The sequence below is a fragment of the Ovis aries genome, chromosome 3 (genome assembly GCF_016772045.2).
Source record: "Ovis aries strain OAR_USU_Benz2616 breed Rambouillet chromosome 3, ARS-UI_Ramb_v3.0, whole genome shotgun sequence".
Taxonomy (NCBI): domain Eukaryota; kingdom Metazoa; phylum Chordata; class Mammalia; order Artiodactyla; family Bovidae; genus Ovis; species Ovis aries.
This window is the reverse complement of record NC_056056.1, coordinates 8,837,820-8,860,954: the sequence shown is the minus strand read 5'-3', so window position 1 is coordinate 8,860,954 and position 23,135 is coordinate 8,837,820. Positions and strand designations below refer to the sequence as shown.

Sequence of the window (23,135 nt, the reverse complement as noted above, 5' to 3'; positions counted from 1 at the left end):
AAAAGCATAAGATTATTTGTAGCTTTTATTGATCTTTTCTTGGCCTTTGACCCAATGGGTAAGAAACTGATGTGTTACAAATGATGAATGGTATGGGCACCGTATGGGCCTCTCCTTTCCAAGCCCAGCTGCTGATCCTCACATAAGCCTACATCTGGGTAATTCTAGGGAAGCCACAATCTGCAGGTAATTTCAAATCCAGGATAAAACAGGAGGGTATATTGTCCATTGGCCTTCCCAGGTGGCACTAGTGGTAAAGAACCGGCCTGCCAGTGCAGGAGACGTAAGAGACTCGGGTTTGATCCTTGGGTCAGAAAGACCCCTTGGAGGAGGGCATGACAACCCACTCCAGTATTCTAGCCTGGAGAATCCCATGGTCAGAGGAGACTGGTGGGTTACAGCCCATGGGGTCACAAAGAGTCAGACATGACTGAGGCAACTTAGCACACATGCATATTGTCCATTCCTTTTTAAAGTTGCACTCAAATGAGTCAAGCCTGCATTTGGACCAGCTGCCTGCTCCCCTGGTATATCAGAAAGAAATGTATAAATGTCTCTCCATGAGGATAGCATGGTTTTGTTGTTTTGAACTCAGAGTGGCCTCAAAGGATACCTGGCTATACTGAGTGCAGCCAGAAGAAAGGTTTGTCATGAACTTGATTGGCATCTGCAGATTTTAATATCTGAGGTTTTGACTGTGTGACAGCTTTTGAAGTCTGATATATAGTCATTTATATTTTCGCTCAGGCACGAACTTGAATTACGCCTGTGGGACTGTTGTGCTTTAGATGATTCTTGGCTAATGAGTGATTTAGCTGCCTGCCCAGCATCCCTAATACAGCAGAGTTTTGTTCTCTATTCAGGGTTGAGTAGGCTTTTTGTTTTCAGAGGCATTTTATGGGAGAATTATATTCTATGTAGTATCACCGAATTGAGAAATGAGTGAAGGTACCAGAATATCTCCCCTAGGAACATCAAAACATCATGACTTCTATCTTCTACAACTAGAATCATAATTTTGGCAGATGTTCTCTATTATTTAACTGGCTTATATCTAAGGCTTTGATAACAGGTTGACTCATGTAGGTACCACAAGATATAACATTTATCTTGGAATTATCAATGAATTGGGGCTTCCCAGGTGGTGCTAGTGTAAAGAACCTGCCTGCCAGTGTAGGAGACATAAGGGACTCAGGTTCGATCCCTGAGTCAGGAAGATCCCCTGGAGGAGGGTGTGGCACCCACTCCAGTATTCTTGCCTCAAGAATACCATGGACAAAGGAGCCTGGTGAGCTGCAGTTCATGGGGTTGCAAAGAGTGAGAAGCAACTTTGCACACATGTGTGCATCAGCGAGTTAACATGGTTAGAAACTGTGGTGCTCTTTTTGATATTTTGATGCCTTTGTGGATGGTTGGTAATGCTTACATTGAACATTTTCCAGACTAAAATTATTGCAACCATTTTTAGTAATGCAGAACTTTGAGACCTTAGTCATGTTTATGTGTTAGAATGGACCTAGAAATTTTATGATGTTTATTAGTTTTGCTGTTTATTGAATGTTTACTATGTACCAGTCAATGAGCTAAATATTTTAGATGCATTTACCTATTCTCCCAAACAACCATCGACAGTTTTTTATTTCATCACACACTGTGGCTGCTCAGAAAATGTTGGTGGACGTGAATGGACTCCCATTTATCAGATGATCGCAGAGAGATACCACAGCTAGTAGAGGTAACATTTAAGCCCAGATCTGTCTGACTCTAAGAGCCCCTGTACTTAATCTCTCAGCCTATGAGCCTAGGCTGTTTTCTAAGGAAATTGGGTTGATTGTTAGAGCAAACGTCTCTGCCCTTGGATGCGTGTGTGCTAAGTCGCTTCAGTCGTGTCCGACTCTGTACGACCCTGTGAACTTCAGCCCCCCAGGCTCCTCTGTCCATGGGATTCTCCAGTCGAGAATACCAGAGTAGGTTGCCATGCCCTCCTAAAGGGGATCTTCCTGCCTCAGGGATCAAACCCATGTCTCTTACGTCTCCTGCATTGGCAGGGAGGTTCTTTACCACGAGCACCACCTGGGGAACCCATCTCTGTCCTTAATCAACAGCATAGAGTAGCTCTGCTTTAAGTCTTAGCTGAAATATATAATTTCAAACTCTCTTAGGTCCAAATCTTAACAAAAGTTTGATTTTAGGAAGAATGTTCAAAAAAAATTACCTAAGAAATGTCCGTGTGAAATGTTTTAAATTTAATTCCTGGTTTAGGCCCAACCATAATGTAGGTGCAAACACTTGGCCTGCACTTTAGAGGGACCACTTTTCTTGGCCTCTCTTAGAAAAGCAAGAGTTTTTCTTGATCTGTGCCTGTGTGTTATGCCTTTAGCCTGCACTGATGGGCAGATCAGAAAAGAGCCATGTGACTCTGGATGGTATGTCGCTTGCAAGGAAGCTCTTGAGGATTTCTCAGTCTGTTGCAGTGTCTCCTTTAAGACAGCCTGTGAGAAAAATTTTCCCAGGACCAAAAAGCAGCTTCGTTGTTAACCTTATATGCAGTGGAAATCCTCTAAATGGGCTTTTTCCTCTTTGCTCTGGCCTCTAGGACGCTCAGGACCCTATTTATGGCTTGCCTTGAACAGCCTTAAAGGACTCTATAACAGGCAGCCTAATCTTGTTCTCTTGTTTTCAGTTTATTTACCCACACCTAATTTTCCCTTGTTCTAAATTTGTTTTGTATCTAATTTTCTCCTTTGAGTGAGATATATCTCAGTAAGATGCTTTAAATCTTTTCTAAAAAGTAAGGTAGAGCATAAAAATATATTTTTTGTGTTCAGCTTCTAGCTCTTAGCAGCACATCCTCTGTCCCCCATTGAGGGTAACCTAGTTCACAGAATGGTTTTGACCCTTGTCTCCTCCCTCCCCTACTTTTTGATCAGGGCTTCTGTGACCTATTTTCCTAGGATCAACTACACCTGGGGAGAATTAGCATCTCCTGCCTAGCTATTTGGTGACTGCCTTAAGCACTGAGCCCTGTGTTAATTGGGGTCCAAAAGTCTTCCAAATCAACTAGCTAAACACACACTATAATAAGAATATCAGACAAGTCCTCCAAGTTTTTCCAGACAAAATCAACCCTGGAAACAGCCACTCCAGGGATTTTTGGCACCAGTGTGCTCTCTAGTTTCAAAACTAGAACTGCAAACGTTCCACTCCCTCCCCCACAGGCCTGGGCAGCTCATGCCAGGTTGCTGGTGGCCACACAAGTCTCCCGTTCCTGTGTGCCCCCACATCCTCCTTGGGGTGACCCTCCCTCCTGCCACTGCACTGTCAAATCAGCTCACAATCTCTGGCTCCTGCACCTTCTTCTGGAACCCTGGGGTCTTTGTTCTGTGACTCCAGTGGTCTTCAGCTGGTGGGATATAGGTCCCTGGTGCACTATAAAAATACTTTCAGGACTTGCCTGGTGGTCCAGTGGCTGAGACTCTTTGCTCTCAATGCAGGGGGTCCGGGTTTGATCCCTGGTCAGGGAACTAGACCCCACATGCCACAACTAAGACCTGGAACAGCCAAATAAATAAATATTTAAACACAAATAAATACTTTCAAATTTTGCTCAGTGTTTAATACAACAGTTTATATTTTTTGTAACCAGATATACAAACTGTTGGCATACTGATTATTGGTTAATTCTTCACAGCAAATTGAGTTTTCTACCTGTGATCTCTTGTATACTATGGAGGAAAATTCTCATGTGTGTCTCAGACACCCAGTCTTTCTTGGTGCCTGCTTGATAATATCTATTGCCTCTCACTTCTCACTCGTGCCAAAGTGACCTCTGCCTTACACCAGTCCTGTCATGTGACCCCCTCAACTTTTAGTACAACAAGGCTTGGCGGTATATATCATCAGTTGTAGCAAAATAAATCTGAAGCTTGAGCAAAACTATGACATCACCATCTCAATGGACATGAGTTTGAGCAAACTCTAGAAAATAGTGATGGACAGGGAAGCCTGGTGTTTTACAGGCCATGGGTCGCGAAAAGTCGGACACAACTGAGCGACTGAACAACAAACACTGTTTTTATGAATACAAAGTATTTTCTTTTCTGGAAGGTATTTTTAAGAACCAGTATTTACTTATTTATTTAGGCAGGTCTATGATCAAAGACTGAAGAAGGGAATGGCAACCCACTCCAGGATTCTTGCCGGGAGAATCCCATGGACAGAGGAGCCTAGCAGGTTACAGTCCATAAGGTCACAAAGAGTCAGACACGACTGAAGCGACTTAGCATGCTTGCATGCATGATCAAAGATGTAGTACTCGGAATTCATCTGGTGATCCAGCAGTTAAGACTTCAAGCTTCCAATGCAGGGGGCCCGGGTTCAATCCCTGGTCAAGGAACTAGATCCTGCATGCTGCAACTAAGACCCAGTGCAGCCAAATAACTTTTTCTTGATGTAGTACTTGGCAGCCATGAACACACACCCAAAGATTTGAAAGCCATCCTTTTACTTCTTTTAGTGGTATTACCTTGAAAAGGAATCTTACCTTTTTGCCAACCTTTCACCATATGGTCTCTGAACATTTATAGCTCTTTGTTAGACCCTCAGAACTAAGTCTAACAGTTTTAACTTATTAGCAGCCTCCTGGCAGACAACTTGGGACAGATTTCCCCCAGGGCTGCAGGACCCAGAGTATCTGAGGCTTCATCTGGGTCTCTCTCAGCCGCCCCAAGCTGAGACCCTTGTCTTCAGCTTTCTTCTGTCTCAGGGCAAGTCCTGTTTCCTTGGGGGATACCTCTATCTCCAGGTGGCAGCTTCACTCTCTTGGTAGAAAGAGAGAAGATCTGTGAGGTCTAAAATTTGCTCCCCAATTCCCCCCACTGGGTGAATTTAGGGAAAAATCATGCCCAAACCTGGTGTCACCTGCTGTGACCAACTTACCAAAAAGGGCCCCCAGTTTCACGCCACAACTAATATTCTAATTTTTTATATTGAAGTATTTTACATAGTTAATTAAAGCCATTACTTTGGGCTCCTTTATGTGTAAGAAAAGGATTGTACATTTTTTGGCCTCAGTCTTTTAATTGGTCTTTTGCAGTTATCTTTATGTTGCAGTGTTTTAAAATATAGTTTCAAGCTGTGTTTGCTGAATAGATGTGAAGACTTTATCATTACTTTAGGAATACATTTCAGCCACTCTAAATTCTCTTTTCGATCCCTGCGATAGTTCCACTAATTCTCTTTTGAATTCGCCTTTGAACTCTCTCCTTTCTTGTTCCCACTAAGCCTGCACTTGCCAAGGTCACTAAAGACCTTCGTGCTACCAAGTCTAGATGACGCATCTAGGCTTTAGCTCACGGACCTTTCTGCGCATGCGCCCTCTTAACACGTTCCCCTCCCCCAGTGCCTCTGCGCTCTCGTGTTTTTCCCCTGCATCTCTGCTATACCTCCTCTGCTTCTTTTAGGGAGTCCTTCTTTCCCATCTGATCCTCCCATTTGGATGCTTCTCAGGGTACTGTTTCAAGACAACTTTCTCACCTGGTCTGCTCTTCCTCGTGATCTTTCCTACCCTCATGGCTTCAGGTACCAGTCTTCAGGCTGGTGACTCACAGATCCCTATATGCTTTCCAGGTCTCTATCCACAGCATCTAAGGCCATCTGTTCATATGCCTACAGGACATCCCTATGGGCAACTGAACCTTAAAAGGGCCGCTACTGAACTCAGTCGTCCCTCTTTACCCTACCACACTGCTAGGGAATGGCTTTACCTTCTTAACCATTGCTAATTTCAGAAACCAGGAAATCACCCAAAGCCCACATCCAGTCTCTTACCAAATCCTGTTGGTTTTATATTCTCAATAGATTTCCTGGCTAAGTTTCTCTTATTCACATGGATGTGCATGTACAATGCCAGACAGTCTTTTGAGAAGAGAGAGAGATAGACATAGATTTGTATATATGTATGCATGAAAATATGTATTATGTATTCATGGGACTTCCCTGGTAGCTCAGATGGTAAAGAATCTGCCTGCAACACAGGAGACCTGGGTTGGATCCCTGGGTCAGGAGGATCCCCTAGAGAAAGGAATGGCTACCCATTCCAGTATTCTTGCCTGGAGAGTTCCATGGACAGAGGAGCCTGGCAGGCTACAGTCACAGGGTCACAAAGAGTGGACACGACTGAGCAGCTAACACTTTCACTTTTCGTATGTACTCATATGAATTTCACAACTACCTGATAGTTTTATGGATACTTTTGTTACCCCCATTATATAGATGAGGTTACTGAAGTTCAAAGAGATCAATTAACTTGTCCAAAGTCACACAGCTTGTAAGTTGTTGAGCCTGTCCCTCTCCCATCTTCTGCACAGTAGGTTACATTTATTTAAAAGTTCTGTGATCTCCCCATTGTTATAAGCTGTGCTCCAATGCCCCCTTGTTGTTGTCATCATGTGCGCATGCTCAGTTGTATCCAACTCTGTGACCCCGTAGGCTGTAGCCCACCAGCCTCCTCTGTCCATGCGATTCTCCAGACAAGAATATTAGAGTGGGTTGCCATTTTCTCCCCCAGGGGATTTTTCTGACCTAGGAATAAAACCCACACCATCTCTTGTGTCTCCTTCATTGACAGATAGATTCTTTACCACTGCGCCACCTGGGATGCCCTCTAGTACCCCTTACTGTGCATAAAAATCACTTGTGGAATTTATTTAAGGTTCAGGCTCTGATTTGGCATATCTGGAATGAGCCAAATAGTGTGCTTTTTTCCCCCCACAATCTTCCATTGTGAAAATGACTGAACTTCTTATAGGTTTATCATTTGATATCCAGGGAAGTCCAGAGACTACTTTGTTTTTAAGTAAAGAAGAACAATAAAGGGCCTACCTGGTGGTCCAGTGGTTAAGACTTCCCACTCCCAATGCAGAGGACCCAGGTTCGATCCCTGGTCAGGGCACTAGATCCTACACGCTTCAACTAAGAGTTTTCTTGCTGCAACAAAGATCAAAGATCCTTAGTTAGACATGACTGAAGCGACCTAGCATGAACACAGAAATGACTTAAAACAACGGAGATTTATTCTCTCATAGTTCTGGAGGCTAGAAGTCTGAAGTCAGATGTTGGCAGGGCTACACTCCCTCTGAAGGTTCGAGGGAAAACCGTCCCTCGCCTCCTCCAGCTTCAGGGGTTGCCAGTAATCCCTGACATCCTTGCCTTGTAGCTGCGCCACTCAGTTTCTGCTTCTGCATCACATGGCCTCGTAGCCTGCATTTCTGTATCTGCATCACCCTCTTTTCTCTTATAAAGACACCAGCTGGGGCTTCCCTGGTGATCCAGTGGTTAAGACTCCGAGCTCCCAATGCAGGGGGTATGGGTTCAGTCTCTGGTCAAGGAACTAGATCTCACATGCTACAGCTAAGACCTGGAGCAACCAAATTAATTAATTAAAAAACAGAGAGAGAGACACCAGCCATTGGACTTCAGTCCCACCCTAATCCAGTGAACTCATCTTAACTTATCTAACTGCATCTGCAAAGACCCTCTTTGCAAATAGGGGCACATTTTGAGATTCCGGGTGGATGCAAAGATGTTTGGGGTGGGGGATGGGGATTGGGGTGGGAGCACAGGGAACACCATTCAAGCCAGAACAGTTCCTTTCTGCCTTTTAGTGTTCAGAAAGAAGCCTGTGACAGTTTAGTTTATTTTCTTTCTTAGTAACTTTTCCTATCTTGATCTTTCTCAGACTTTCTTCTTTTATTTTTAAAATGTTTCCCATAGTTTCTCTATGTCTTTCTCTTCTCAGCAATTTTGCCTAAAATCTTGCATCTTTGTGATTCTTCAACCCAGGTCTTATGTCATGGATGAATAGTTTCTTCAGATGTATATTTGATTATTGCTCATTTTCCCTCTTGAAAGAGTAAGGAAGGTCTTTTTCCTCTGTCCTCTGTCACTGCCTTTTCGTTCTCATTATTTTATATTTTGTTCCTCTTCATTCTGGGAAGGCATCTCAAATGATAAACATATTACTGTCTCTGTTTTGTACAATAAACATTTCATTTTCCTCCTCTGATGAGGATTTTTAATTGTAATCCTACATTTTTTAATCCTATATTTGCATTTTTTGGTCCTCATTTATCTTGCCCACTTCCACAAGCTTTACCCACTTATTGTAAAAATTGTCCTCTGTCTTATTGAGGACAACAGCTGCTTTTTAAATCTTTTATTTTGGTTTCATAGTAAAAAATGATGTGCTTCTTTTTTTCAGTTTTCAGGATCATATGTAGCATTATTTTAAATAACTCCCATGTTTGTGATTTTTTTTTCCTTTTTATAATACAGAATCTTGAGACAAACACAAAGAGTTATTCAGACCTTTTATTGTCAACATACAAAATGTACAACTGACCCTGAGCTCTCGTTGTCCTTTTGGGTACCGCAGCTTCTCTGAACCAAACATCTGGATGGCTGGTGGTTATGCAAAGCTCCCTGATCACTATCCAGGGTCTGGTTGGTGTTTCTCTAGTAAAGCTCTGCTGGAAAGGGAGAAGATGTCCTCCATGCTTGGCTTTTTTGCTTCTCTGAACTGGTGGCTCTAGAATTTATACATATCAGTTCAGTTCAGTTCAGTTCAGTCGCTCAGTCGTGTCTGACCCTTTGCAACCCCATGAATCGCAGCATGCCAGGCCTCCCTGTCCATCACCAACTCCCAGAGTTCACTCAGACTCACATCTATCAAGTCAGTGATGCCATCCAGCCATCTCATCCTTTGTCGTCCCCTTCTCCTCCTGCCCCCAATCCCTCCCAGCATCAGAGTCTTTTCCAATGAGTCAACTCTTCTCATGAGGTGGCCAAAGTACTAGAGATTCAGCTTCAGCGTCATTCCCTCCAAAGAAATCCCAGGGCTGATCTCCTTCAGAATGCACTCGTTGGATCTCCTTGCAGTCCAAGGGACTCTCAAGAGTCTTCTCCAACACCACAGTTCAAAAGCATCAATTCTTCGGTACTCAGCCTTCTTCACAGTTCAATTCTCACATCCATACATGACCACTGGAAAAACCATAGCCTTGACTAGACAGACCTTTGTTGGCAAAGTAATGTCTCTGCTTTTCAATATGCTATCTAGGTTGGTCATAACTTTTCTTCCAAGGAGCAAGCGTCTTTTATAAATATAGCCAGGACTTAGAGGGCTATGGGTAGCAGTCTGGTTGGAAGAGGAATATTAATGTTTGCCTAGCTCTTTACATAACCTTGAGAAGACACCCTCTGTGTAAAGAATCGGTTGAAGATTACAAAGGTGGAATCCCCCCATACCCAACCACACTTTGGTCTGACCACTTGCTTGGCATATTGACAAAACTGTGTCCCCCAGGGTGCTCTGCTACCAGGACCCTTCCTGTCTCTCTCCCTGCCTATGGCCCTTCACTTATGAAGACTTCATTTTCTATCTTTTTATCTTTTTACTTGTTTGCACTGTGTCTTAGTTGCAGTACTTAAGATCTTTGATCATCAGCTGCAGCACACGGGACCTTTAGCTGTGGCATGTGGGATCTAGTTCCCTGACCAGGGATGGAACTTGGCCCCCTGCATTTGGAGTGCAGATTCTTACCCACTGGACCACCAGGGATGTCCCAAGGCTGCATTTTCTAACATAGACTTTGTCTCTCTCCCTGTCCCCATCTTACTCAATGTTTTCTTGGAGAGAAAAAAGAGGTGCTGGAGTGGCTAGGGCTACCTTAAAATGCAGTGCTCATGCAGTAAAAAGATGATTCCCAGTGTTTTATTGTTACTCTTTATATAGACCCAGGGTTTCTTAGCCCAAAGGAAATGGGGGAGAGAAAATAAATTGCCGTCCAGCTTTCTGTGATGACCACAGATTTGTTCTGTTTCAGCCAACAGTCAGTGTCCCTGTTCTTCTCCATTGGCCATAGAATAGGTAGAAAATGTCGTGATATTCTGGCCATAGGTTGGGAAATCAGTCTCAGATTCATGAATTGTCATCTTTTGTGCTGAATCTTCCCAGATATTTTACTGGGAATTTGAGTATCAGAGACTGCTAGTCAGATATTATTTTAATGAAGAAGCCAAGATGGATAGATATACTTCGAGATCAAAGGTTAGAGTAGAATACTCGTGCTGACTTACCTCAGATTTCTCAATAGAATAGGTGGAAAAGTCACTGCTTGGAAGAAAATGTGTTTCCAGAGTGATGACTTGGTGATTGATAAGTCAGGACCAAGATGGGAGATATAATGGGAAGTAAAAAAGAAATGGGTAAAAGAACTGGAGAGTGGTCGTGAGGATCTAGCCATGGTCAGGGAGCATGAGCTTGTCGTAGTCCTAGCCACATGGAAACTTGATTCTTTGGATGCAGAAGGAGAGAGTGAGTTTACTTAGTAGGGGGTGATTGAGAGCTGGGATTTGACTCAGGGGTTTGTAAATGCAGTGTTGACATGATTAACCACAGATCCCCAGCTAGCATGTGTACCAGAAAGAGCCAGAGTGGGTTCTACATCAGGTATTATGATGACAACACTCTACTAGTGTGGGTGAGAATGGGTTTGGGGTCTTGGGGATGGATGGCAGTCATGAAATCAAGTGAGGTCGTTAGATTTGAGAAAGCAGAAGGGTGTGAGCTCAAGACATCAGAGAGATCACTGTGATGGATGTAGAGTTTGCTGAGGATGGTGGCCAGAGATGTGGATGATAAGTCTGAGCCCAAATCCAGGACCCTGCTGGACCCAGCCAACGTTTATCATCCTTGTTGGAGACTCTTCTAACCGATTTAGGTACTCTGACATGCACCCTGGTGCTCAGCACTCTAGCTACCCAACCTCCCAAGTCTTTTTCCCGCCCCTTTGCACAGGCATAATAGGATGAAGGAAAGAGTGGGAGCAAGAGAACATCCCCTCTGACCTGTCCCTTCAGGCAGTGGAAGTGACCAAGAGTCACCAGGAGAAGGGATCCAGTCAGGGGATGGCTCCTTCCACCCATGTTCAGGCATCATCTCCCCGCCTTTTTTTTGATGCAGACATTTTGAATCTCTTTCTTCCCTTCTGAGTATTTCTAAGTCAGATGTGTGTGTGTGTGTGTGTGTGTGTGTACATGTCTGATTTGCATATGCAGATGGTCTGCTTGACCAGTATTGGTAGTTTTTAAAATCTGCTTATGTTGGAAATCATTTCTTAAAGGTCCTATACATCTTCTAGAATAAGTTGCATTATAGTAGGACTTCCCTTACAAATAGCTGTGAAAAGAAGAGAGGTGAAAAGCAAAGGAGAAAAGGAAAGATATAAGCATCTGAATGCAGTGTTCCAAAGAATAGCAAGAAGAGATAAGAAAGCCTTCTTCAGTGATCAATGCAAAGAAATAGAGGAAAACAACAGAATGGGAATGACTAGAGATCTCTTCAAGAAAATGAGAGATACCAAGGGAACATTTCATGCAAAGATGGGCTCGATAAAGGACAGAAATGCTATGGATCTAACAGAAGGAGAAGATATTAAGAAGAGGTGGCAAGAATACACAAAAGAACTGTACAAAAAAGATCTTCACGACCCAGATAATCATGATGGTGTGATCACTAATCTAGAGCCAGACATTCTGGAATGTGAAGTCAAGTGGGCCTTGGAAAGCATCGCTACAAACAAAGCTAGTGGAGGTGATGGAACTCCAGTTGAGCTGTTTCAAATCCTGAAAGATGATGCTGTGAAAGTGCTGCACTCAATATGCCAGCAAATTTGGAAAACTCAGCAATGGCCACAGGACTGGAAAAGGTCAGTTTTCATTCCAATCCCAAAGAAAGGCAATGCCAAAGAATACTCAAACTACCGCACAATTGCACTCATCTCACATGCTAGTAAGGTGAAGTCGCTCAGTCATGTCCGACTCTTTGCGACCCTGTGGACTGTAACCTACTAGGCTTCTCCATCCATGGGATTCTCCAGGCAAGAATACTGGAGTGGATTGCCATTTCCTTCTCCAGGGGATCTTCCCAACCCAGGGATCGAACCTAGGTCTCCCACATTGGAGGCAGATGCTTTAACCTCTGAGCCACCAATGCTCAAAATTCTCCAAGCCTGGCTTCAGCAATACGTGAACCGTGAACTTCCTGATGTTCAAGCTGGTTTTAGAAAAGGCAGAGGAACCAGAGATCAAATTGCCAACATCCACTGGATCATGGAAAAAGCAAGAGAGTTCCAGAAAAGATCTATTTCTGCTTTATTGACTATGCCAAAGCCTTTGATTGTGTGGATCACAATAAGCTGTGGAAAATTCTGAAAGAGATGGGAATACCAGACCACCTAACCTGCCTCTTGAGAAATCTGTATGCAGGTCAGGAAGCAGCAGTTAGAACTGGACATGAAACAACAGACTGGTTCCAAATAGGAAAAGGAGTACGTCAAGGCTGTATATTGTCACCCTGCTTATTTAACTTCTATGCAGAGTACATCATGAGAAACGCTGGACTGGAAGAAACACAAGCTGGAATCAAGATTGCCGGGAGAAATATCAATAACCTCAGATATGCAGATGACACCACCCTTATGGCGGAAAGTGAAGAGGAACTAAAAAGCCTCTTGATGAAAGTGAAAGAGGAGAGTGAAAAAGTTGGCTTAAAGCTCAACATTCAGAAAACGAAGATCATGCATCTGGTCCCATCACTTCATGGAAAACAGATGAGGAAACAGTGGAAACAGTGTCAGACTTTATTTTTGGGGGCTCCAAAATCACTGCAGATGGTGATTGCAGCCATGAAATTAAAAGACGCTTACTCCTTGGAAGAAAAGTTATGACCAACCTAGATAGTATATTCAAAAGCAGAGACATTACTTTGCTGACTAAGGTCCATCTAGTCAAGGTTACGGTTTTTCCTGTGGTCATGTATGGATGTGAGAGTTGGACTATGAAGAAGGCTAAGCGCCGAAGAATTGATGCTTTTGAACTGTGGTGTTGGAGAAGACTCTTGAGAGTCCCTTGGACTGCAAGGAGATCCAACCAGTCCATTCTGAAGGAGATCAACCCTGGGATTTCTTTGGGAGGAATGATGCTAAAGCTGAAGCTCCAGTACTTTGGCCATCTCATGCGAAGAGTTGACTCATTGGAAAAGACTCTGATGCTGGGAGGGACTGGGGACAGGAGGAGAAGGGGACGACAGAGGATGAGATGGCTGGATGGTATCACTGACTCGATGGATGTGAGTCTGAGTGAACTCCGGGAGTTGGTGGTGGACAGGGAGGCCTGGCGTGCTGTGATTCATGGGATCGCAAAGAGTCGAACACAACTGAGCGACTGAACTGAACTGAGGACTTCCCTGGTTGCCCAGTGGTTAAGACTGTGCTCCCAATGCAAGGGGCCCAGTTCTATCCCTGATCAGGGAACTAGATGCCATATGCCACAGCTAGGAGTTTGCATGCCAAAACTGAAAAGATTCTGAGTGCCACAACTAAAACCCGTCATAGCCTAGCAAATAAATAAGTAAATATTTTAAAAATAAATAAATGAATTGCATAATAACAACAAGACCTTCAGCTCCCTCAGGCAGATCTCTGCAGCATCTGACCTCCCCCTGTGCCCCGTACTTTCTTCTGTACTCTGGCATTTAACCAGGTTGTGTGTGATTTATCTGTTTATTTGTGTGTGTCTGTCTCTCCCATTAGGCTCTATGTTCCTCTAGGGCACAGATCATGTTGCATTTGTCTTTATAAATCCAGCAGTTAGTACAGGCCTGGGGAAATAGGTTCTCAATAATGTTGGAAGAGCGGCAAACATTTAAACAGACTTTCCAAGAGTTTAAATGCCTCATTGAAATGTTTTAATCATACTAGCAATAATTAGGGCCTTTTATATTAATCATTACCATACTGTTATTAAAATGCATGTTGTTATAACATGATTGAACACATTCTATGTCCAGACACTATTCTAGGATCATTCCATGTTTTATATTATTGAATTCTCTCCCCAAACCTAGAAGTGGCTACAGTCATTGTCTTCATTTTATTTTATTTTTTGTCCTCATTTTAGAAATAAGGAAAATGAAACTTAGAGAGGAAAAATCAAGTGATTTGCCCAAGGTCACACAGCTAGTAAATGTGGAACTGAACCTGATAAGTTGGATGCTAAAACCTACACTTGTAACCACTCGTGTCAAAGAAAGGAGTTGGCAATGGGGGATAGAAATCTGAAATCTTATTTTTAAAGATGTAACTTACATAACGGTTAAAAGATCTTTCCGTAGATTAAAATACTGTTTCTGCGACTTATATATACCTGAATGTCAAGTACCCAGGGCGTGATAAGCAGAAATCACAGGGAATCCTAGCACTTCTGTAGGTGTAGAAACAGACATCAGCCCAAATAAACAAAGCAATTCAGTGGAGAGGAGAAGAGCCTTATGTTTCTGAAAATTCATGTATTTGTATTAATTTAGGAAATATTCTCATCTAACTGCCTCTAATATTAAGCTAATAATACTTTTATTTATAGTACTTTATGAATACCACTTTATTCTTCCTGGTTTTTTTTTTTTTTTACGTTAATTAGTTGAATCATACAGATGGTTATAAGCGCTTGGAGATTACTTTTTTCCAGAAATAAAACATGTAAGACATTAAACACTGTTCAGTGTTCAGTGAATCAGTTTAGCTGAGATTGGAACAAAGCCTCTACTGCAGATACTAAATTACATGAATTTCCACCATTTTTTAGTGTACTCAAGTAGCTGGAGGTGATTCAGCCTGAGAAACTGAATTGATCTTGGTCACCCAGAGTTGCATCAAGGTCCAGCATGTCACACAGTCCTGTCCATTAGAACTTTCCATGACTGTGGAAATTTGTCATTTGCTCTGTCCAGTGTGGCCACCACCTGGGGCTACTGAGCACTTGAAATTTGGACAGTGCCACAGAGGAACTGGGTGGTTTTTACTTTATCTCAATTCATTTAAAATTAGATCTAAATGGGGCTAGTGGCCCAGTACTGGCCAGTGCAGGATCTCTAAAGGAATCCCTTGCAGGGCTGGGCAGAGCCTAACTGATGATTTGATTTGCTTTTTCCCCTTTCTCTCTCAGGCTCAGTGCTCCCCAGCACTGAGCCTTTGGTGTATGTGGTGTATGACCAGATTAGAGATGTTAGACAAAATAAAGTAAATAACATAAAGAGCTTGTCTTTTCTTCTTAACATTACTGATGTTGAATATTTGTTAGGGGACTTCCCTGACCGTCTAGTGGTTAAGACTTCATCTTCCAACACAGGGGGTGAGGGTTCAATCCCTGGTCAGAGAGCAATGACTTCACATCTTGTGGCCAAAAAAAAAAAAAAAGAAATCAACAAACAAACCAAAACAGAAACAGTATTGTAAAACGTTCAAAAAAATAGTCCATATTAAAAAAAATACGTATATATGTATGTTAATACATTTCCCTGAACTTGTGTACCAAAACAAATAGAAAAGAACTCGGCTATTTGCTTCTTCTCTAGGGAAACTGCATTACTGTGAGTGAGGGTATGGCTGGTAGGTAAGGACAAGACCCTTCCCCTCCTCAAAGACTCTCTGAGCCAGGGCTGCCTCTTTGGGGCAGTGGTCTGACAACCTCTTCAGTTCTACAGTTATTAGTATATTCAGGTTTCTTTCTCTTTTTAAAATAATCTTCATTATGTATATTTTCCTAGAAATTTTCCATTTCACTGAAGTTTTTGGTAATATTTGCATAGTCTCATATGATATTCTCTCACATCTTTAAAAAATCTCTTTTCTTTTTAGCAATTTTATTTATTATCAATCCATATATTTGTGTTTTTCTTTGCTTTTTACTTTATTGAAATATGGTTGATTTACATATTGTGTTAGTTTCAGGTGTACAGCAGAGTGATTCAGTTATGTGTATTCAGTTCAGTCGATCAGTCATATCCAACTATTTATGACCCCATGGACTGCAGCACACCAGGCTTCCCTGTCCATCACCAACTCCTGGAGCCTACTCAAACTCATGTCCATCGAGTCGGTGATGCCATCCAACGACCTCATCCTCTGTTGTCCCCTTCTCCTCCCACCTTCAATCATTCCCAGCATCAGGGTCTTTTCCAGTGAGCTGGTTCTTTGCATCAGGTGGCTAAAGTAATGGAACTTCAGGTTCAACATTAGTCCTTCCAATGAATATTCAGGATTGATTTCCTTTAGGATTGACTAGTTGTATCCCCTACAGTCCAAGGGACTCTCAAGAGTCTTCTCTAACACCACAGTTCAAAAGCATCAATTCTTTGGCACTCAGCTTTCTTTATAGTCCAACTCTCACATCTGTACATGACCACTGGAAAAACCATAGCTTTGACTAGATGGACCTTTGTTGGTAAAGTAATGTCTTTGCTTTTTAATATTCTGTCTAAGTTGATCATAGCTTTTCTTCCAAGGAGCAAGCATCTTTTAATTTCATGGCTGCAGTCACCATCTGCAGTGATTTTGGAGCCAAAAAAAAAAAGTCTCTCACTGTTTCCCCATCTATTTACCATGCAGTGATGGACTGGATGCTATGATCTTACTTTTCTGAATGTTGAGTTTTAAGCCAAATTTTCACTCTTCTCTTTCACTTTCATCAAGAAGTCCTTTAGTTCTTCTTCGCTTTCTGCCATAAGGGTGGTGTCATCTGCATATCTGAGGTTTTTTATATTTCTCCCAGCAATCTTGATTCCAGCTTGTGATTCATCCAGCCTGGCATTTTGCCTGATGTACTCTGCATGTAAGTTAATAAGCAGGGTGACAATATACAGCTTTGACGTACTCTTTTCCCCATTTGGAGTCAGTTTGTTGTTCCATGTCCAGTCCTAACTGTTGCTTCCTGACCTGCATACAGATTTTTCAAGAGGCAGGTCAGATGGTCTGGTATTCCCATCTCTTTCAGAATTTTCCACAGTTTGTTATGATCCACACAGTCAAAGGCTTTGGCAAAGTCAATAAAGCAGTAAATGTTTTTCCAGAACTCTCTTGCTTTTTCCATGATCCAGCGGATGTTGGCAATTTGATCTCTGGTTCCTCTGCCTTTTCCAAATCCAGCCTGAACATCTGGAAGTTCACAGTTCATGTACTGTTGAAGCCTGGCTTGAAGAATTCTGAGCATTACTTTGCTAGTGTGTGAGATGAGTTCAAATGTGTGGTATTTTGAGCATTCTTGGCATTGCCTTTCTTTGGGATTGGAATGAAAACTGACCTTTTCTAGTCCTGTGGCCACTGCTGAGTTTTGCAGATTTGCTGGCATAATGAGTGCAGCACTTTCACAGCATCACCTTTCAGGATTTGAAATAGCTCAACTGGAATTCCATCACCTCCATTAGCTTTGTTCATAGTGATGCTTCCTAAGGCCCACTGAACTTCGCATTCTAGGATGTCTGGCTCTAGAATGGTGAGTGGTCATCTGTGTACTGAAGATCATTTTTGTACTGTTCTTCTGTGTATTCTTGCCACCTCTTCTTGATTTCTGCTTCTGTTAGGTCCATACCATTTCTGTCCTTTATTGTGCTCATCTTTACATGAAATATTCCCTTGACATTTCTAATTTTCTTGAAGAGCTCTCTAATCTTTCCCATTCTGTTGTTTTCCTCTATTTTTTTTGCATTGATCACTAAGGAAGGCTTTCTTATCTCTCCTTGCTATTCTTTGGAACTCTGCATTCAAATGGGTATATCTTCCTTTTCTCCTTTGCCTTTACCTTCTCTTCTTTTCTCAGCTATTTGTAAGGCCTCGTCAGACAACCATCTTGCCTTTTTTTGCATTTCTTTTTCTTGGTGATGGAATTGATCACTGCCTCCTGTACAGTGTCATGAACCTCCATCCATAGTTCTTCAGGCACTCTGTCTATCAGATCTAGGCCCTTAAATCTATTTCTCACTTCCACTGTATAATCATAAGGGATTTGATTTAGGTCATACCTGAATGGTCTAGTGATTTTCTCTACTTTCTTCAATTTAAGTCTGAATTTGGCAATAAGGAGTTCATGATCTGAGCCACAGTCAGCTTCTGGTCTTGTTTTTGCTGACTATATAGAGCTTCTCCATCTTTGGCTGCAAAGAATATAATCAGTCTGATTTCTATATTGACCATATATTGATGTCCATGTGTAGAGTCATCTCTTATGTTGTTGGAAGAGGATGTTTGCTATGACCAGTTTGTTCTCTTGGCAAAACTCTGTTAGCCTTTGACCTGCTTTGTTTTGTACTCTGAGGCCAAATTTGCCTGTTACTCCAGATATCTCTTGACTTCCTACTTTTGCTTTCCAGTCCCCTATAATGAAGAGAACATCTTTTTTGGGTGTTAGTTCTAGATCTTGTAGGTCTTCATAGAAACGTTCAACTTCAGCTTCTCCAGGGTTACTGGTCGGGGCACAGAGTTGGATAACTGTGATATTGAATGGTTTGCCTTGAAAACAAGCAGAGATCATTCTGTCATTTTTGAGATTACATCCAAGTACTGCATTTTGGACTCTTTTGTTGACTATGATGACTATGATTCTTGCCCATAGTAGTAGACCTTATGGTCATCTGAGTTAAATTCACACATTGCAGTCCATTTTAGTTCACTGATTCCTAAAATGTTGATGTTCACTCTTGCCATCTCCTGTTTCACCGCTTCCAATTTGCTTTGATTCATAGACCTAACATTTTATGTATATACATATTTATGTATATATATATTTTCATATTATTTTCCATTATAGATTATTATAAGATTCTGAATATAGTTCCCTGTGCCATACAGTAAATGTTTGTTGTTTCTCTGTTTTATGTACAGTAGTGTGTATCTGTTAATCACAAAGTCTTAATTTATAAAGATATGGAATGCTTCACAAATTTTCATGTCATCCTTACTCAGGGGCCATGCTCATCTTCTCTGTACTGTTCCAGTTTTAGTATATGTGCTCCCAAAGTGAGCACTCTTTGCTTTTCAGGATCAGGCTTCCTGGCCTGATGTGTTTATTGATTCTACTGTCTTTCTAAATCTATAATTTCTGCTCTGATCTTTTATTGATTCCTTGCCCTTGTTTTCCCTGGGTGTATCTCATTGTTCTTTTTGTATCTTCTAGAAGTTAATGCTTTAGTTTATTGTTTTTATTCTTTCTTATTTAATAATGAAATCATTTAGAAATACGAATTTTCCTGTAAATACAACATCTCTCCCATTATCTGTTTTGATAGGTTCTGTTCTTATTGTTGATGTCTGCATAGTGTCCAATCTTAGTTTTCCTACTTGACCCAAGAGTTTTTTCAGATGTATGCTTTAAAATTTCCTTTCCGTATCCTTTTGACATTAATTTCTCATGTAGTTGCACTGTACTAAAAAATCATCTGTGCAGTTTCTTTTGTCGAATTTATTCATGCTGGTTTTCTATCCAGTATTTGGTCAGTTTTTACAGCTTTAATAGATGGCCTTAAAAGGTATGTATTTTCTGTTTGTACCTTGATAAATTCTGTATATGTCTACTAAATCATGCTTATTGATTTTATTGTTTGATTTCTCTGTAATTTCTTACTAGTTTTGCTTTGACCTATCAGAGAAAAATATACTAAATCCCCTATTATAATTTTAGAAACTCCATCTATTTATAATAGTTTTATCTTAGAATAAAGGTCTATAATTATTATATTTTGGGAGTGAGTAGATCTCTTTACCCATGTACCATTACTTTTACATTTTGATACTTTTCTCCTAAGTTCTACCTTCTGATTTTATTATTCTCTCACCAGTTTCCTCCCAACTGACCATGAATACTTATTACTTTGCCTTTCTTTTTCACGATTTATTGTCTTATTGTCTTTATTGTGTTGTTCCATTTTGTTACTTCTCCCAGCGAATTGGGTTTCATTTGTATTCCCAACCCTTGAGTCTTTTTCCCTTTACCAGGGGAGAGTAACCCACTGATATTTATTGTAGTGTCTGTGCTGTTCTCTCTAATGACCTCTAGAAGGACTTTCTTTCTCCTTGTTATCCACGTCCTTATTGTACCCCTCTACCTCATTCCATCCTTCAGGAGTGCAGGTCTGGATTGATCCAATAAAAAACATCTTACTGGTCACTGAACTGGTCAACAGAGCACTTGCAAAGGTCAGAGAATGCTTGGGAATGTCCTTTTTGGACCTTTCTCCCAAAGAATAACAAAGAGCCAGATATATTCCTGTGTGAGGAGACTGGCCAGCTCCCTCCTCTCTGCTGGCCTCGGAGGGGCGAGACCTCAGACTGCCTGCCCTCTGCTTTGTTTCTGAACCTCTCAGGCTGTTCTTCAGCAAATAAAGGCATTCTCTAGTTGTGGTCTTGCTCACTAGTAAGGGACCACCAGAGAGTAGTTGGTCTAGGGAATGATTTAGTTAGTCTTGCATTGTCTACCCAAAGACCATCTTAATAACACCTGAGTCCGTTATTCCTTGCATTTTCCTCCCAGGTATGTTCTCTAGTGCTTTTGCTAATCATTTTTCTCTGTTTATCTCAAACTGATATTCTAATTTACTTTTGGGAGGGCATTTTCTTCTCAGTGTCTAATTTTGAATTCACTGTAGTCCCTGTGAGATGTGGTTTCCATTTCCATATTCAGAAACTGTGCTTTATATCTGAAAGCTAATCACAGATCGTTTCATATTCATAGATCAAGTATCTTCCCAAATTATTACAATTAGCTATGGCCTCAAATTTCCTTTGCTTTTTGTAGTAAATATATTTTCTAGAACATGTGCTCATATACCTCAGATCAGTTTCCACATTTTAAATTATGGACTTGTCATAGGTTTAATTATTTTTTTCTTTGTTGTTCCTTGCTGGTTTAGAATGTCAAAATGCAGTTTAAAACAAGCATATTTATCTGTCACATCCAGCCAGGCATTTTAAGTTGTCAGATGCCTCTGCCCCACATAGTCAGGCTTGGAATGAACCCTCTGTCTTCAGTGTGGTTGGAGGTCTCTCTGGTTTCAGCATTGAGGTTTAACCATGGAGAGGGAAAGAGCACATGGCAGGGAGCACTCCCTCTCTAAGGGGCTGGGATTCCTGCATGCCTCTGAGACTTTGACCCTCCTGCAAGTGGGGAGATGAAGTCAAATGGCCACCTTGAGGGAAATGTAGTCTAGCTGTGTGTCTGGCTACAATTCCGATACTGTGGAAGATGGTGAGAATGGATTTTGGTGGCAGCCAGGACTCTGTGCCTCATGGAGAGACTAGGGGGAGGCGCCATGGTGGTGCAGTATTGGACATTTAGATGGGTTCCGGTAGATGTTGTGTCATTCCCAAGTCCAGTCTCCTTCCAACAAAAGGAAGAGTTTACAGATTTTTAAGTTTTAATTGTCTGGATCAGAGGCTTATGAGGAGTAATAGAAGGATAACTACTGAGGGAAACAGTTTCTCTGTCATATTAAATGGATTTATTTTTCCCGTGCAGTGTTATTTTTTTCAACCTCTCATTCACTAGAGCACTGTTCCCTTTCATGTCAGCTGCTGGACCAGTCCCCATCCGCACCAGCCTCCACGGCACCCTCGGCTTTTTTTAGCCAACTGCCTGAGCCTGATGTGAGGTCGGGGGTGGGTGGCAGGGCAGGGGAGCTCTAGGGCTGCCATTCCATGTGCCAGCGAGAGTCACTTTCCCAGTGGGACTGGTAGGTCCCCTTCCCGCCTGCTGCCCGAACACCTGCCCTCAGGGCAGATAAGCCTTGGCAGTGTGAGCTCAGCAGCAGCAGTCTGACCTGCTGAGCTGGACTGTTGCTACTCAGGCTGCCTTTCCCTTGCACACGGTGATTTGGTCTGTCCTTCCCTTTGGTCTTTCTTTCATGACAGACTGGGTAGAATCTCTTTGAAATCGCTTATGTGAGTAACGAACTTTCTTTGGTTTCCGGGATTGGAGGTAATCTTGCCACCAGTCTTCTATCCCTTTGGTCATTTCCATAGGATCTGGCATTCATCTATTGATGGGTTTCCTGTGTAATAAATATTTAGTATCAGTACTGTGCCAGGCAATGAGCATAGCTCTGGGTATACAGTGGTGAGAAAATAATCTTCCTGAGTTTCTCAGAGGGAGTGAGGAGAGACAGGCATGAATCTGGTAATGGCACAAAAGAACGTCAACCAGGACCCTGAGCACCCCTCTGAGCCTTACTGGGGGCATTTTCGCAGGCATTGAGGTCAGGGAAGGGGTCTGAGAAGTGGGGACTGTGGTGGAATTGAATGATGAGGAGTTCACGAGGGGAAGGTGGGAGAGGAAGACCTTCTAAGTGAGGGGTTCCCATGTATGTTCATCCTCTGGTGAGAAGGAAGGGGCTGCCAGGATGGAGCTGGGATCACAGGGCAATCAGATTTATAGATGCCAAAATCCCTGCTCTTTGGTGTGAAGTTTGGTTGGAGAAAAGTGATGCTAGGGGCTATTCAGGCAAGTTAGGAGGTGGTTGCAGTCACCCAAGGGAGAGATGACAGCAAGCTTATGGAGATGGTTGGTGGTAGGGAGAGTGACGGTGATAGCGTTAAACATGTTAGATGGAGGCGGAAGTTCAGGGTCTTCGAGAATTTTGTGATGATTGTTCAGAAAGAGCTGAATTCTTTCTAACCATCAAATCATTAAATATTTCCTCCCTTTCTTCTTCTTGAACCTTTCGGTCAAGATGAGCAATAAGCTTCTTGTTCTAATCTCAGCCAAGGAAAAGGTCATCATAGCCTGTGCCTGGCAGTGTCTGGAATATAGTCCACCACTCTTTACATTTGTTATGTGAATGAATGAGTGAATCAGTGAATGACGATCAGCCCTTCTCCCAAGCCTCTGAGTCCCTGATGAGACTCGCTGCTAGAGTGAGGAGTATGTCTACCAACTTCTAATGCAAGGATGTGTTTGTCACCCTCTCTCTTCATACACCAATGGCAGATGTTAGTAATTGATTGCGGCTCTCTTCTCTTGCCAGGGCTTCCCTTGTGGCTCAGCTGGTAAAAAATCTGCCCACAATGCAGGAGACCTGGGTTCGAGAAGATCCCCTGGAGAAGGGAAAGGCTACCCACTCCAGTATTCTGCCCTGGAGAATTCCATGGACTGTATAGTCCATGGGGTTGCAAAGAGTCGGACATGACTGAGCGACTTTCACTTTCTCTTGCCAAATCCAGATGTGACCTCAGAATGTACAGAAAGCTGTTAAG

General features: G+C 42.2%; 1 protein-coding gene and 1 non-coding gene across 8 annotated transcripts in view; one reads left to right on the top strand and one right to left on the bottom strand.

The window, feature by feature from the left end:
- GARNL3 (GTPase activating Rap/RanGAP domain like 3) overlaps positions 1-23,135 on the top strand; it is a 166,437-nt gene that overhangs the window by 52,798 nt on the left and 90,504 nt on the right. For 2 of the 7 annotated variants that reach the window (XM_060411783.1, XM_060411781.1), the window contains exon 1: positions 15,589-17,388. The exons of the other annotated variants lie outside the window; for them this stretch is intronic. In XM_060411783.1, coding sequence (XP_060267766.1) covers positions 17,371-17,388 — 18 coding nt within the window. In that variant the 5' untranslated portion in view covers positions 15,589-17,370. Of the gene's footprint in view, positions 1-15,588; positions 17,389-23,135 lie in introns of those variants that run through there. 7 annotated transcript variants of the gene reach the window in all.
- Positions 18,810-18,916, bottom strand: LOC114114160 (U6 spliceosomal RNA). Its single transcript, XR_003588999.1, has one exon. It is a non-coding gene; the product is annotated as a U6 spliceosomal RNA (small nuclear RNA).